This window comes from Meriones unguiculatus, chromosome 5, assembly GCF_030254825.1.
Source record: "Meriones unguiculatus strain TT.TT164.6M chromosome 5, Bangor_MerUng_6.1, whole genome shotgun sequence".
NCBI classification, from domain to species: Eukaryota; Metazoa; Chordata; class Mammalia; order Rodentia; family Muridae; genus Meriones; species Meriones unguiculatus.
The window spans coordinates 105,733,559-105,749,562 of record NC_083353.1 but is presented as its reverse complement, the minus strand read 5'-3'; the positions used below and the strand labels follow the sequence as shown (position 1 = coordinate 105,749,562).

General features: G+C 46.5%; 1 protein-coding gene across 4 annotated transcripts in view; it reads right to left on the bottom strand.

Annotated features, from left to right (window-relative positions):
- The window catches only part of Atg7 (autophagy related 7), a 197,824-nt gene that overhangs the window by 143,490 nt on the left and 38,330 nt on the right, over nt 1-16,004 (bottom strand). For all 4 annotated transcript variants that reach the window (XM_060383958.1, XM_060383957.1, XM_060383959.1 and 1 more), the window contains 2 exons: nt 3,016-3,104; nt 1,135-1,256 (listed from right to left, as the gene is read on the bottom strand). In XM_060383958.1, the coding sequence (XP_060239941.1) occupies nt 1,135-1,256; nt 3,016-3,104 (211 nt within the window). The remainder of the gene's footprint in view (nt 1-1,134; nt 1,257-3,015; nt 3,105-16,004) is intronic.

Here is a 16,004-nt window from a genome sequence, read left to right as displayed (position 1 = left end):
AACCTTCATTAATTGGGGTCAGACAGCAGGAATGGCAGGGGCAACTATGAGCCACAGCAGAGAAAGGAGCAGAGCAGCTCGATAAAGACACAGGAAGACAGCATGTCTCCCACGGGATAAAATCAGGAGCATGGGAAAAGGATCTGCTGGACACACCCTCTTGGCTTCGCTTTTTAGTGACACTCCACATACCCAATCTTCGAGTTGCAACTTAAAGAAAATTCAGTGCATCTTAAGTGAGCCGCCATGGGAGCTATTTCAGGATGCACCAGCAGAGGGCGCCAAACCAAATGTTAATCAGGAAGCCTCTCTCTGAATGGAGTGGCTTTTTTCTGGACCACACCTCTCCTGTTGTATTTAAGATCTCCAGGCTGCAGCACAGAGTCAACAACAAATGGGGTAATCTTGGGTCCTTCTGACTTCAGCACCTTGGAAGAGACGGGGCATCCCCACTACCCAATGCACACACTAAGGCACACCTGAGCACTGAAGAAAACTGCCTACACGGAGGTACTCTGCAGATGCACATCACGTGGCTGTAGGGGATTCAGTGAGCCTGACAGAGCCCCAGATCTCACAGGACACACGCTTCACACAAAGCACTTCATGGTGTGGGCATTTTCCTCACTCACTCAGGCTTGGATATAATTTCTACCTTGAGTGCATATGCTCTGTATATGCATATTTTCGCACAGACACATCTAGCACTGTTGGTAAAATGCTTCCCAGACTGTGTCCTAATCTAGAAGGGTGAGGGAAGCTATGAGAAGGGGAAGGAGATGTATTCTTTGCTTACTGATACTCCATGGAGAACAGGGTCACACACTTGCAATGAACAAACACATAATTAATCAGAAACTTTCCCCTTCCCAGAGGAAGAGGCATGAAGAAAGAATTCATGTTGATCAACAACTCAACAAATAAAAATAGAAAACACCCCCTAGACTGGAAAAGCCCCCGCTGGAGAAGCTGCCGGAGCTCAGCCTCCGGTCAAGCCGCCCCGTGCTCCGGGAAGGTGCGCACATGGCCCCTGAGGTGGGAGCTGTGCCTTCTCTCCTGCTGTGGTGAAGCTGTAGGCAGGACGCCGGTCTGGTCACTCGTCATTACATACATTCGCACGGACGTGCCGATTACCTGGGCTAAATGCCATTTCTGGAAGTTTCACTTCGAAGATGATGCTGTGAGACACGTCTCTCGCCCCCTGCATGGTGCGGTCCCGAAAGCAGAGGACTTCAACGGACTGGAAACTGCCGCTCCTGTTGTCCATGCCAGATTCATGTTTATTTCATTTGAATAAGGAGGAAAGAGAAAAAAGAAAAAAAGCTAGCATAAGTGCTTTCCAGGCCGTGCAGTCACTCCTGTCTGACCCCCTTCACCTTGGAAAGATTTTGAGCACGTCCGTGCAGGCTGCCTCTGTCTGTGCATTTAGAGTCTGACTGCCAAGTTAGCTGGAATCTTTTTCCCCCCTAGGTGAATTTTCTGTAGCAATCACATAGAAGACAGATAATTCTGGAAAAGGAAGCTTTTAAATCTTGGGCTGGGATGCTCCCAAGATCTTAACAAGGGACCCCTAAGGCCCCTAGGGACCGTCAATATTTGTCTAACTTCATATTTTGAAGTAAACATTTTTACTTAAGTAAAGCGAACACAAAGAAAACCACACAATCCCTCTAAGCTTGACCACACCTATCTGGGCTATCCCCTGCTAGGTCCTCACCGTGGCTTTGCCTGTTTTGAACTACATAAATGGAATCACGACATGTATTCCTTTAGGCTGGCTTAATTTACTCAACATTTTGTGTTTGAAAACCCATCCATAGCTGGTTGTGGCGGTGCACACCTTTAATCCCAGCATTTGGGTGGCAGTGGAAGGGAGATCTCTGGGAGTTCCAGTCCAACCAGAGCTATACAGTAAGACTCTGTCTTAAGAAAAGAAAAAAAAAAAAGAAGCACAAATGTGGTGCATGTACAATGTACATACATGGAGGCAAAACACTGATGAAATAAAAACAAACCTTAAAAAACAAAGAAAAGCCATGCATGGAGATATGCTCAGAAAGGAGAGCTGCTATGAGGAGTCCCTGTGGCTCTATCATCCATTAGTAATGGAAGGACATGGGGTTTGGGCTAGTACTAAACACAGACAGTACTGTGTGTGTGTGTGTGTGTGTGTGTGCACCTGTGTGTGCTGACTGTATCCCGCCTGCACCCCTGTAAGCAACAAGCTCAGAATGCCACCACAGAGCCATGGGGTGTTTTTAACTCTGCCAGATCCTGCTACAAGCGTTGCAGAATCCTGTGAATTCTGCTGCCTTCCATTTCAGCTCTACCCAGCAGGGTCGCTTTCCTTAGGTGGTTTTGGTGAGGATGGAGCTGTAACCTCTTAAAAGTTTTTGTGTTATTTCCTTGGCACCCAATGATGCTGAGTCTTTTCTATCCTTGTCTTTTGTTTGTTTTTTTCTTTTAAGATCGATTTATTATGTGTACAGTGTTCTGTCTGCCTGTATGTCTACAGGCCAGGGGAGGGCACCAGATCTCATTATAGGTGCTTGTGAGCCACCACGTGGTTGCAGGGAATTGAACTCAGGAATTGAATTCTTTGGAAGAGCAGCCAGTGCTCTCAACCTCTGAGCCATCTCTCCAGCCCCGATGCTGAGTGCAAGTTGGCCCTTCCCAATACCCCTTCTTATTATTTTAGGATTAGGGAAACTGTTAAAGGTGGGGGTGGTAGCAACAGGAAATTCCTGTCTATAAGAGAGGAAGTGGGGTGGGCTGGAGAATGTCAGTGTCACGGCCTCTGGTTATGACATCACCACAGTTTAAGTCTCTCCAGCATAGTTCAAGCTGGGGCTGGGGCTCCCTAGCAGACCTGCTTAAGAGTACCAGAGGTAGAAACTGAACCACAACTAATTTAATCGACTTATTTTCTATTTTCCATGACAGGAATGAAATCAATGCACTTATTGTGGGAAATATACAGACAAGACACACAGACATGGACACACATGTAAATACCATCTGTGGGCTGCCAGGACCAAAAAATTCCTCAAAGGCCATCCAGGGTACTGGGCTAGGTTACAGGGGTCGTACACACCAACTGTTATCTGTAAACAGAAAACACTTGCTGAGATCCACACACCAGGTCAGTTTGACATACCACACATGGCTAACAGTTTACAGAAATCAGACAATTGGCAGAAGACTGAAGGGAAGAGAAGAAAGCCTCAGGACCTCACCCTAGATAGAAAGATGACTCCGTGACAGACAAGAACTGGAATCTTTTCCCCTGTGCTCCCCGGCCTGGTATGGGGCATGGAGAAAGTGGGAATTGAGAATTCAGAAAGAAAAAAAAAGACTGGAAGGAAGGGGCAGAGGGAAGAAGGGAAGGAGGGAGGGCTGGAGAAACAGAGCTAGAGGGCAGAGGAAAGTCGACCTTCAGGACTTACAGGAGAACCCTCCTAAAGAAATGCAAGCTGCAAGAATGGCTCATTTGTGTGTGATGAGAAAGAGAAAATCAGAACAAGGTCAGCGCCCTGAGTCTATGGTCAGTTCAAGTTAAAATGTAGATGCCTGGATATTGGGAACACATATCCCCCCACCTCCCCCGCTGCTCCCCTAATCCTGACTTTCATGAGGAAATTCCATTTGACTTCAAATCACAGTCCTTCAGCTCAGGCTTTATTTGGGGAGCCCCCCTCCCCCAGGCTGCCCTCCTCCCACAAGCCTTCACACACTGCAGGTGGGATGTTCCTTTTCTGTCTCCTCTCTGCCAAAATGCACTGGCACCTGACACCCAGGTGCTGATCTCTAATTTTATCCCCCAATAAAAGAAGTCAGGGCACCCTGGACACATGGCTGACTTTAGGGCTGTGGCAGAAAACACAAGATGCGCCTGGACCATCTTATGGTACTAGAAAGTTGAAAGTGTTCAATGAGGTCATGTCGGGGAGATGAGGAGAGCAGCCTAGGAACTTGAGTGTCTAAAAGGGAGCAACCAGAGGGACAGCTAAGTTACAATGGGGACTTGACCTAAACTATATTAGGCATCAACAGCCCCATGGCATAGCGCGTGCCTAGTATGTGCCAGACTCTAAATGATACCTTGGTTCTGCCAAGGAAATCGATGATCCCACACCCATAAGTCAATAAAATAAGGGCTCAAACACTGCATGGATGCTGCCCTCTTCGGGAGAAGAACTGAGTGATTTGTTTCCAAAGGAAAAATAGAAACTTTACAGGAGAAAACTGTAACCAAGGGTGGCATGTGGACTTCAGGGATCCGTGGGGGAGGTGGGTAGGGGAATTTGATTACATTGGGATTCTTTAAAACAAAACAAAGCAAAACAAAACCAAACTACAATCTTTTTTTAAATAATTAATTTTATTTAATTTTTTTCATACAGCATTTTGATCATATTATTTCCCCTCCCCTAACTTCTCTCCACCTCCCATACCCACCCAACTTTATGTCCTCTCTCCCTAAAACAAAACAAATATTAACACAAATAAACATACTATTAAAAATCATTAAGACAAAAATACTGACATGAAACTAGATCAGTCACAGGTCCAGGGGAAAACCTACTACCATTATTCTGGTAAATGAATACAGCAATAAAATGACTTTTAGTGACATACTGCTAGACTCTCAGGTCAGAGCATTGCCTAGCCCTCAATCAGAGAAGCTTCTTCTTGCAGTAGGCAGGAATTAACACAGAGTCCCACAACTGCACAATGTGCAGGGAGTGAGAGACTCTGGAGCACTCAGCCCTAAATGGGATGTCTTCATCGAATCCTTACCTCAGTGCTCAGGACGCTATGCAGAAGAGGAAGCAGAAAGATTGTAAGAGCTGGAGGTGGTGGACAGCTCCAAAGAAACAGACAAAACAGGATGGATACACGTAGAAACTCACAGAGACTGTGGCAGCACACACAAGGCCTGCACTAGTTCAAACCAAACACAATACCAATACTGAGCAGGGGAACTGGACACAAAGTCCCGCCCCCTAACTAAGATGCTACCTGCAATTGATACATGCTGGCACTGGGGATCTCAGCCATACTGCAGGCAAGCCTTATGATCAGGAATAGTTGGCCAATGGGAAACAAACTTCATATTTCGTTAGTGCCATCTTTAGATTAGTTTATTTCTTTTTTTCTTAATGATTTGTATTTGTGTGTGCATGTCCACATTTCAGTAGGAAAACAGCCATTTTGAAACACAGCTGAACAAACTGTCAAGCTCATCAAAATGAGACAGTTTGGAGAACCTAAGAGACTAGGGAGACAACAGAAAAACTGCACTGTAACACTCTGGATCAGAAGGAGATACTGGGAAAGCCAGCAGTACGCAGCAGCCCTGGCTTCTCAGCTGTAACAGCAGCAGTAATGAAAGGCAGCAAGGTTACCGAAAACTGAAACTGCATGAGGACAGACAGGAACCCTGCACCAGCCTTTATAATTATCTTCTTTTTGACATTTACCCAGTTACCTTTAAACATTTCTTTTGTTTTTTTATGTGTATGAATGTTCTCCTTGCATGCATCAATCTGTACCATGCCAGTGCCTGGTGTTCGAAGAGATCAGAAGAGGACATTGGATCCCCTGAAACTGAAATTGTGGACGGTTGTAAATTGGCACATAGATGCTAGGAATAAAATCCCTCTGGAAGGGCAGCAGTGCATTTCACTACTGAGCATTCTCTGCAGCGCCACCCACCTTCCGTTTGGGTGTTGGGTTTGGATGTATGTCTGTGTACTGTGTGTGAAGTTACCAAGGCATAAGATTCCTTGAAACTGGACTTAAAATGGTTGTGAACTACCATGAGGGTGTTGGGAATTGAACCCTGGTTCTCTGGAAAAGTGGTCAGTGCTCTTAACCACTGAGCCATCTCTCTAGTTCCTGCAGCTATGTTCTATAATCTAAAGTTGTTCCAAAATAAAAGTTTAAGTTTGAATGATAAAGAGGATGTTGAGTGTCTAGAGGGCATGGAGAATCTTTTTTTTCCTTCCATGATAAGTACATGATATGTATGTACTTATACTATATGTATAAGTACATATGAGTATGTACTTATACATACAGTAGCTATCTAGTAAATGTTTGGGAAATAAATGAACAAAGGCTGAGGTGGACCTTGGCGTTTGCTGGCATTTGGTCCACAATGTGCGCGTCTAGCATTTGGTTCCTAGCACTGGCAAGAAGCAAAACAAAACAAAATATATGAGCCAAAAGGCTGGACATAAATGGGTAGGAGGGAAGGAAGTAGGAATGAGGGTAGGAGGCAGAAAGATAGCTGGCAGAGAACCATGAAGCCATAGATTTCCTTTATAAGCAAAATGTAGGTTGCATAAAAACATGGCTGATATGGGCTCATGGACACAAATATAATTTCTGTGTGTGCTGGGCAGGGAGAGAGGAGGAGGGATGTAGAGGTAGAAAGACATTGTGGACAAATGAATGGCGTGTGCCACCATGCACATGTAGAGTCAGAGGACAACTGTATAAGTCAGATCCCTTCTTCCACCTTTACATGGGTTTTGGGGAATTGAACTCAGCTCAACAGGCTTGCACAGTAAGTTATTTTGCCATGTGACCACCACCATTCCTCCTTTTTTAGACAGGGTCTTACTATGCAGCTGTGGCTGCCCTGGAACTCACTGTGCAGACCAGGCTAGCCTTGAACTCACAGAGACCTGCTTGCCTCTACCTCCCAAGTGCCGGGGTTAATGGTGTGTGCAAATACACCCAAGTTCTGTCCTACTTTTTGTTTAAGTTAGCCACAAACTTTATGCATTTATTTCACCCAATGCTCAGTGTGGTGTAAGCCAAAAGCAGAAGCGGAAGCAACATTTATATTGAAAAAAAAAAAAAATCTGCAACCATACTATATTGTCAACAGTTCAAGAAACCTCTGTCCACATCTTCATGCATAATTACTGTTCTAATTGGCCTTTTTGCCCCCCCCATCAACTTGACACAAGCTAAAGTTACCCAAGAGGAATTAAAACACACCCATCAGATTTTCTATAGGCAAGTCAGTCTGTACATTTTCTTGATTAATGATTGGTGTGGGTGGGCTTAGGTGGGCCCAGCCCAATGCTGGCAGTCCCACCCCCTGGCCAGGCAGTTCTGTGATGGGTAAGAAAGCAAACTGAGCCAAGGAGAGCAAGCCAGGAAGCAGCATCCCTTCATGCCCCCAGTTCCTGCCTTCATGCCCCTTCACGATAAATTATATAAATTACATTTATCATGAATGAATAAACCCATTCTTTCCCAAATTGCTTTGGTTAATGGTCTTTGCCATAGCAATAGAAACCCTAGCTAACTACCCCTAACTTCATTCATTTATGAATACGTTTGTATTCTAAACAACTTCTAAACAGAAATGTGCTCGTGTTGTGGATGAAGATTGTGTCTCTCATCGTATAAGCTCTCCTGGCCTGTGAATGCTCCTCAGCCGCTGGTAGTAGTGGCTGAGTGGCGTTCTGTGGCAGAGATGCATAAAGCCTTTTCTGTGTCCTACTGGAGGATAGGTCAGCACTCAGTCTTCATCTGTCCATTCTCAGAAAATAAATATCACCAGCATCTAATTAACACATTAGTTCACAGATGTCCTTTATAATCACTTGTTACTTTCTTGAAAAACTTCCCAGTCCTAGAATTGAAGATTTTTCTAGAAGCATCTTCATATGTCTTCAGGGAAAATGGATAAATGTGTGCTTACTTACAAATAGATTCTTTTCAGATGGATGCAATACTGTCAGCAGAATATTGCTGACAGAAAACTTTTATGAACAGAGCTATCAAAGTCATGCTGAGTCCTGCTTCTCAGCAGGGCAAGGCCAGGCATTCAATCCTGTGGGCCTTGGTGGCCCTGTGTAAATTGTGAGGAAAATTATGGCACCTACTAGGGCTGCTGTGAAGATTTAGTGAGATGACCCTGAGCACACTGAGCCTGGCATGTGCCGGGTGCTGTTAACAGCAGCAGGAACCTCTCGGCCTCCAAGAGGCACCTATCGACCTGCATCTCCATCAAACTTTTCAGTAATTCTGACGCAGCTGCTTCAGTCCATGAACTGGAGTTTGGAAAGCACCAAACTTCAGCTGGAGCCAAGAGAAAACAAAACAAAACACCTATGGGGCTTTTTCTCATGTCCTCAAAACCCCCGGACTGACGCTGTGGTTTCCGGTGCCCTTCACCATGGTATGGAAGCCAGGGGCATTGGTGTCCCCTGGGGAACCTCAGCCCTCAGCCTCTCCTCAGCTTGCGAGCTCAGAGGAACCTGGGGTCTCCCAACATTCACTCAGGTTTCAGCACTCACGCTCCCCTCACCCTGCCATGGCTCTGCTTCTCAAACTGTGCCTAGTTGCCCCATGGAGGAGCTTTACAAACTATTGCTGCCTGGGCTCCAAGTGCGGAGGTTCTGATGAACCAGCTTGGGATTTGGCTTCAGCAGTGTGTTTTGACACTGGGGACAGAAGCCAGGGTCTCAGCCCCTTCCCTGGTTCTCCAGGTTCCAGCAATGGCTGGAGACCACTACTCAACAGTGTGTGGTAGTTTCCAGGATGGACAGATGCACACTATCCTACCATAGCCACCCGGAAGCTGGCTGCGCTCAGGCACACATCCTGTCTAATCCCCCACCTCCCTGAGGGAGAGTAGTTATGTGCTCAGCAGACACTAGAACATTCTTATGCACAATCGTCCCAGATCTAACACTTTGCAGGGTGTAAGCAAAAATATGCTTGCTTATAGTGAGGTTCACTGCAATTTTTTTCCTCACTGTAACTGATCATTTCTTAGACTGCTGCGTATTCTTAACTCAAGGACCATACGTGATGAAACACACGATCAGTCTGGGCAGGGAAAAAGGAGGAACCACCACATCCAATATACATAATGACTGTAAGACATTCCTGATTTTAGAAACTTTGGTAGCAGAGGTGTGCCCTTGAGAATGGGGGCATCCCTGTGCCTCTGGCTGGTCTGGAAGCACTGAGGGCAGGAGCAGTGTGCTGAACTCCTCCATTGTGGCACCTAGCACAGTGCCTGCTGCTCTGTACCTGGCAGTGGCACAGAGGACTGAACCAGTCAGCTTCTCCAGGCTCCACTACCCCCGCGCCCTTGCTCCCAGTGTCTGGGGACATGTCCTGGGGCAGCTAGTGGGGAGGGCCTGAGTGACTGAGGCGGGAAGCTCACATACAGAAGAAGAGCACAGCATCCTCAGGTTCCACTTCCTTCTCTGTCCATTCTCAGCATTCAGTCGGTGTCAGTGCTAGCATTGGGATTGTCTGGGTGAGGATGAGAGGGGGGCCTGGTGAGTAAGAGGGCTCTGAGAGCTGACTTACCGGCTTCTCCTTGAGCTCTTCTGCTCTGGCAGCCTGCTACACTGCCGGCTGCCACCCTCCTACTGCCCCTCCTTTTAATGCTTCCCTTTACACAGCAGGGAAGGGGGAGAGGGGAGAAAGCGGCTTCACTCCTTCTGTGATATGGGAATGGCTTCCGCTAAGACAGTGGGCTTACACAAGTGGAAAGGGCACTGGCCATTGCCAGCAGGTGTGCGCTAACTCTGCAGCTAACTGAGTTCAAGACCCAAAGGAAATTTCTCCCTTGCCTTAAAAACAAAAGGGGTGAGGGGCTGGGGACCCAGTGTCTAGCATACAGGAAGCCCTTGGTTTAATCCACAGCACCACATAAGCCAGAGCAGTGATGCACACTTATAATCCTAGCACTCAGAGGTGGAGGCAGGAGGATGAGAAATTCGACATCATTCTTGGCTACACAGAGAATCTGTTTGCCATTCTGAATTAGATGTAAGCATCCTCCCTGGGGTCCTCCTTAGTGTTTAGCTTTTTTAGGTCTGTAGATTTTAGTATGTTTATCTTATATAATATGATACTAGAGTGAAGTATGAGGTTTATCTCTATTCCTAAGAGGAAACAGAGAAGGAAAAATGGGTGCATGGAAGGAGAGGAAAGGAGAGAAGGAAAAAGTGTGTGCAGGGAGGAGTAGGGAGAAGGCGGGAGAAAAAAGCACCGGTGCTGACTTGATTTTTCTCAAAGGCCTCTTTTCAGACATGGTGAATTTTGGATGACATCATAGAGAAAAGAGGAATCACAGCTAGGGCACAGAACAGCAGAGCCCTAAGCAGCTCAGCTCCTCAGGGTCTAAGGGCTGTCAGAGAGGTGTTTAGAAAGACCTTCAGTATCAACCCAGAAAATGACATTCCTTTGGAGATCTGAGTTTCAGCTGTCAAATGTGACTAAAAAAAAAAAAAAAAAAAAAAGAAAAGAAAAAGAAAAAAAAAGAAAGAGAACAAGTGGGCCTGTGCAGAATGTCCTATATTACTTACTCCTTCCTGACCTTTGACAACTGACTTAATGTCTCTGAGCTTTAATTTTCTCCTCTCTCAAGGGATTCTCACCTGCATTCAACACTGACTGAGAATGGGGCTATTACCCGAGAAGCAGTAACCATAGCAACGCCACACACCCCCTCAGCTGCCCTCACCTCCCTCCATCCTGTTTCAGTTCAGCCCATCGCCATAGACTGCCCCATCTTCAGTTCCCAGATCCTTTTATAGCTGGCAGAGAAATGATTTTAAGTCTTGGTTTTAAGTCTCATCATCCATAAATGTAGGGTTGGAAGCAATACAGGATATAAATTAGAGTATTATACCCCATGCTGCAACAGATGCCCAGCCTCAGAGAAGAAGTGCATTTCTGGGCAGAAAGGGAATAAAAAATCTTTGAGCAGAAATGACCAGGAATCAGTTTCTTAGAACACGTTGACCTAAGATGAGCTAATATGGAACAGGGGTGACTGGTACATCTGCCATGTACTCACAAAGTGGGTATGGGGGATGGTCAGGCTGAAAACATTTGAAGGGAGCTCTCTTGTGAAGACAGGCATGCACCACACAGGAGATGACAGAGCCCGTCTGATTAGGGGCAAAAGTAGCATTATTTAATTTTTCTTTAAGGATTTGAAAGGGACTCCACAGTCTCTTGGTGTTTCAGGAGCTAACTAGGAGCCTTAGTCACAGGAGAAATTATCCCAGACAGTGCTAGGCGAACAGGCTTAATGACAGAAATAAACACTGACTAGGACTTCTGGGTTCTAAACCTGGCTTTGCCACAAAGTAACTGCATGCACTTGGCCAAATCACTTCCTTTTATGACAAAGCAGCAAAACAGAATGAAAAGGGAAGACTGCTTTAAAGGTTTGTAAATAAGTGTTCTACTTTGCGGAGGGCCTGCAGTCTAGTGGAGAGGCACAGCTGGCATCTGGCAATTTGGATCCCTGGAGCAATTTTGCTGAAAACTACAGCATGAGAAAGAAGAGGGCAAAACAGTCAACCTAACCGTCTTCAGCTGGAGAGTGTTCCTGTAAGGATCCTACGCAAATGGCTGCTTTTAATACTCAAACACTTGATGTCCCAGGCAAGGAACAGAGGAGACTCATTCCTTTTAAGAGCACGGGGAAGAAAATGCTCCTCAAGGTCACAGCCTGCAATGAAGACACAAAGCAGTGGCTGACACTAAGTGGCAGCTAAGTGAAGAGCAGGGCCGGCTGGCAGCTGATAGAAGCCCGAGGTCTGCAGGGGAACCGTGCTGAAACTATGAAGCACTTCCCACTCCAGTAACTATACCAGAGGAGGATGAGCACAGCGTTCCTTGGGGACAGGCGGTGTGATGATGCTCTTCACACCATCACAAGAACTGGCCTGAAAGGGATGGCTTTCCATAGCAATGCAGTGCCACTGTGGATCAACTCTGTCCATTTGGAAACAACACTTCTTTCGGGAAATAAGAACTAAAACGGGGGCATTTCCAAGCCTGCCAAGTGTGTAAAAACATACACTATCTGGTGCTGGGGAAATCACACAGTGGGAGGGAAAGCAGCAGTGTGGTGCGGGGCAGTGGTCACTAGCACTAGCAATCCGGACACGGCTCCAATGGGTTTGTGAGACCCAGCCCTGATCACCTCTCCTCCACTCAGGGTTCTGTATCTTGAAATGATCCATGGTGGGAATGCTAGCGCAGAGGAAATGAGAAAATGCTACAAAATCCGGTGGTTAGACATGAACCAGCACACCATTGACTATAAACATGAAATGTCCGAGGGTGCTGAGATAGGTCACAGGATAAAAGCGCTCTCTGGACAGCTTCACACAGTTGGTGATCTGTGAGAGAATTGACTCTTGCAAGATGTCTACTGACCTCCACAGTGCACCCTGCCCAATTCTCTCTCTCTCTCTCTCTCTCTCTCTCTCTCTCTCTCTCACACACACACACACACACACACACACACACACACACACACACAAATACTTCTACTCTCAGGGCTGGAGAGATGGCTCAGTGGTTAAGAGCACAAACTTTTTAAGTATGTTTCCCAGTCCCCATGTGGCAGCTCACAAGTACCTGTAACTCTTGCTCCAGAGGATCTGATGTCCTCTTCTGGACCCCACAGATACTGCATTCATGTGCACAACCTCCCCCTCCCCCCAACACACATACACACCCACACAAAATTCAAATCTTTAAGAGTTCATCTCCTCAACTTAGTAATTCTTTATTAAAGAGCTTTTCTTTAGAGATAAATCAAGATGCAGGAGGTGAGTTGGGAAGGAACGATTTATACATAAGAATAATCTAAGCAGTAACAAAGTATGAAAGGTAGCTGTCAAAAACAGTGAAGATAGTCCACCATTACACATCTTCTAAAAAGGGGTATGGATAGCGATGGTATTATTCTACATAAGATAGAATATGGGACAATTTTTGTTTCAAATAATGCTCAGAAAAGGTTCTATGAAAATACACAAGGTTTACTTTAAAAGCAAACAAAGCTGAGTGTGGTGGCACAGGGTTACAATCCCAGCTCTTGGGAAGCGGAGGCAGAAGGATCTCAGGTTCCACAACAGCCTGAGCTACATACTCCCACGTGAGCTAGGGGCATATCTCAGTGGTAAAGTTCTCACCAAATATAAGATCGTGGGTTCAGTCTCCAGCACACGCCCCTAAATGTGGACCTGAGTGCAGCTATTATTTTTCTATAGAGAGAACCTGTGGCTTTTAGCAGATACTTGAAGAGTTGATGCTCAGTACAAACGAAACAAAACAAACAACAAAATGAAACAAAAAGCCCTCACTGTAAGACATACCAAGAGCTTCTGGCTACTTCTTGGAGGCCTACTGTATGTCAGGCACTGACTAGTCTTCTCATACGAAACCTCCAGGCCTCCCCACAAGGCACTCATGCTTGATTCATTCTCCCATCCTACTTTACAAGTTGGGCATGATTCTCTACTATTTAGATGCAATGGTGGGCACGCAGAGACAAAGGAACAGTCCTAGGAGATAACATTAAAGGAGGTTGAGGCTGGTGAGACAGCTCAGCAGATAACGGTGCTTGGATAAGCCTGGTGACCCACAGAGAGCTAGATGTTTCAGTCTATACTACAGCCTACCATTGTCACAGTCAGATCAGAGTCCGAGATAAGAGAATCACCTGGAGTTCGTGGACCGGCTAGCCTAGCGTACTCAGAGGACAGAAACACAAGAGACCCTCCTTCAATAAGGCAGAAGGAGAAAGCTGTCGACCTCCACATACATGCCATGGCATGCATACCTTTGTACATACGTATACATACCATACACACATGCACAATAATAATAAACAAAAGTTTTAGCTGGATGCACACCTTTAGTTCCAGCACTCTGGAGGCAGAGGCAGAAGGTTTTCTGTGAGTTTGATAAGTTTGAGGCCAGCCTAGGCTACATGGTGGGTTTCAGGACAGCCATGACTACATAGTGAGACCCTGTCTAAGATAAACAAACAAACAAACAAACAAACAAACAAACAAAAGTTTTGAAAGAAAGGAGGCTGGGTGTGGTGGTACACACTTATAATCCCAGCATCAAGAGGCAGGCAAGAAGATTTAGAATTTAAGGCCAGCTTGGACTACAAAGTAAGATCCTGTCTCAAAAGGTCATAAATCTTAAATGAACAAATCAACACATTCAAAGTAAGGATTAAAATCAAAGTTCACCAAGAAAACGAAGAATGACAGTTGCACCAAATAAATACAACAGAGATAGATCGGCTGCATTAGCATTCAGAACAGGAGGAATTAGCCTGCATAAGGAAGAGAGAAGAATGTCTGGAGGAAGCAGGTAAGTGTTCAGATCCATAGGGCAAGCACTCAGCAGAGCAAAGCGGTGTGTGTGGTGAGGGTGGGGAGCAGAAAAGGGTGCCACAGGCAAAAGGCTGGGCCAGAAGCCCATGGGAGAGAATGTGGACTAAACTGCAGCTGGCTTCCCCCACAGTCACCATCAGAAGACAGGAATGTCGGAAAAGAACTCAGCTGCTAAGTGCGAGTGAAGACACTCAGTGTTTCATTTGGAAAGCACCACAAAAGATCACTTCAGACAGCACGAGGGATGGATCAGAGGCCATAGAGCCACAAAGTCTAGAAGTCACTCAGTGGCAGAGAAGAAAGGCAGCCCCAAGCTTGGGGTGAGGAAAGAAAGGTGCAGGTAGCAGACAGAGATGTCCAGGACCTGAGAGCCACAGGAGGCAACTGTGTGATGAGGAACAGGGAGGTAGCCAGCAAGAGTATGGAAGCAGGACCACTCTGAGGTGGTTGTACCTGTAAGAGGAGCACCAGCCTCCAAGGGAAGGTCTTGAGTTCAGACTGGATAAGCAGGCAACTAGATAAAGCCGTGAGGGGGACATAGGGAATTCAGGCTTGAGGCAGCCAAGTGTGTCTTATGGAAGGAAATGGTTACTGGAGTCATGGGCCTAAGGATGTCACGCAGCTCCAGTTTCTTGGGAAGCCTGCTTGGATGGCATCAGGTCATGATGGGCTCTCCCTTTCTTTCGCTTTTGCCAGCAGGTGTCTCTGGAGCACCCAGATTGCAGTACATGTGAGTCCACGGCAGCTGTGCTGAGAGTGTGCACGGGCCCCCTGGGACCTGGGCCAGAGGATGAGTATCATGTTAGAACTCAAAGGCTAGGGAGGAGGCTGTAGCTGGACACCAGAAGAGGACAGGAAACAGCACGCTGAGTTGTCACTTTTGGAGATATGAATCAGGTGAGTGAGGCACCAGCCAGTGACAGGAGGTAGGCAAAGGGAAGGATCTACCAGAGGAGGGAGTGCAAGCATGTGGTATTTAGAGGGCATGCTTTAGGCAGAGTACAGGCTTTGCCTTAGAGAGCAGTGGGAGACGAGGCTGGGCTAGGCTAGGACATACCAACTTTATCCTGAAGCCAGCAGGTATAGAAGGACTGCAGGGAGAGAAGGGATGTGGCCACAGGCTGGAGAATGCATGTGGAGGGTAGATGGGAGCACTCAAGACCACAGAAGGGAAGGCTGGCAAACTCCAGTGAGGTCACCAGTGTACATGGCTGCTCTGACATTTTCTAGAATATAAAGCAGCACAGGTGACAAATGGTGTATCAATGTCTCATTTCTTCAGGCCTTTTGTTTTGTTCCCTTGGTTTCCATTAACTTTTCATGTTGGTGCCTCTTCTGCCTTTGGGTTCTACAGAGAACAGCTATTGCAGCATCTCTCAAGTGCTAGTCCGCAGGGAGGCGGTCAGCACTGTGCTGAGTGATTTGGGCTTTTCTGAGACCTGACCTTGATCGATGGTATAGTTCTAAGCAAGGGAGGGGCAGTGGTCCTGGCTACACAGGTTCTTGGTCTAATGAACCCTGCAGGAGTTCAGAAGAGACTCAAGATCTGCACAGTCTCTTACATACGCTGGGGACTAAGGGTAAGAAAACACAGGGAGGAAAAGAAGTGAGTGTGAGTGCCCAGGTGATACCGCTGGCCTGCCTTCAGAGACCCAGCAGTTGAGTACGTCATCACCTGCTGTCACTGCTAGGTGCCACAGGTGTATGCGGTCCATAAAAAGACTGCCCACCACCCCTAACTCTCTCTCTGTTTCCAGCTATCTCTCTGTCCTTCTTTCTGTCCTTCTCTGCACCACC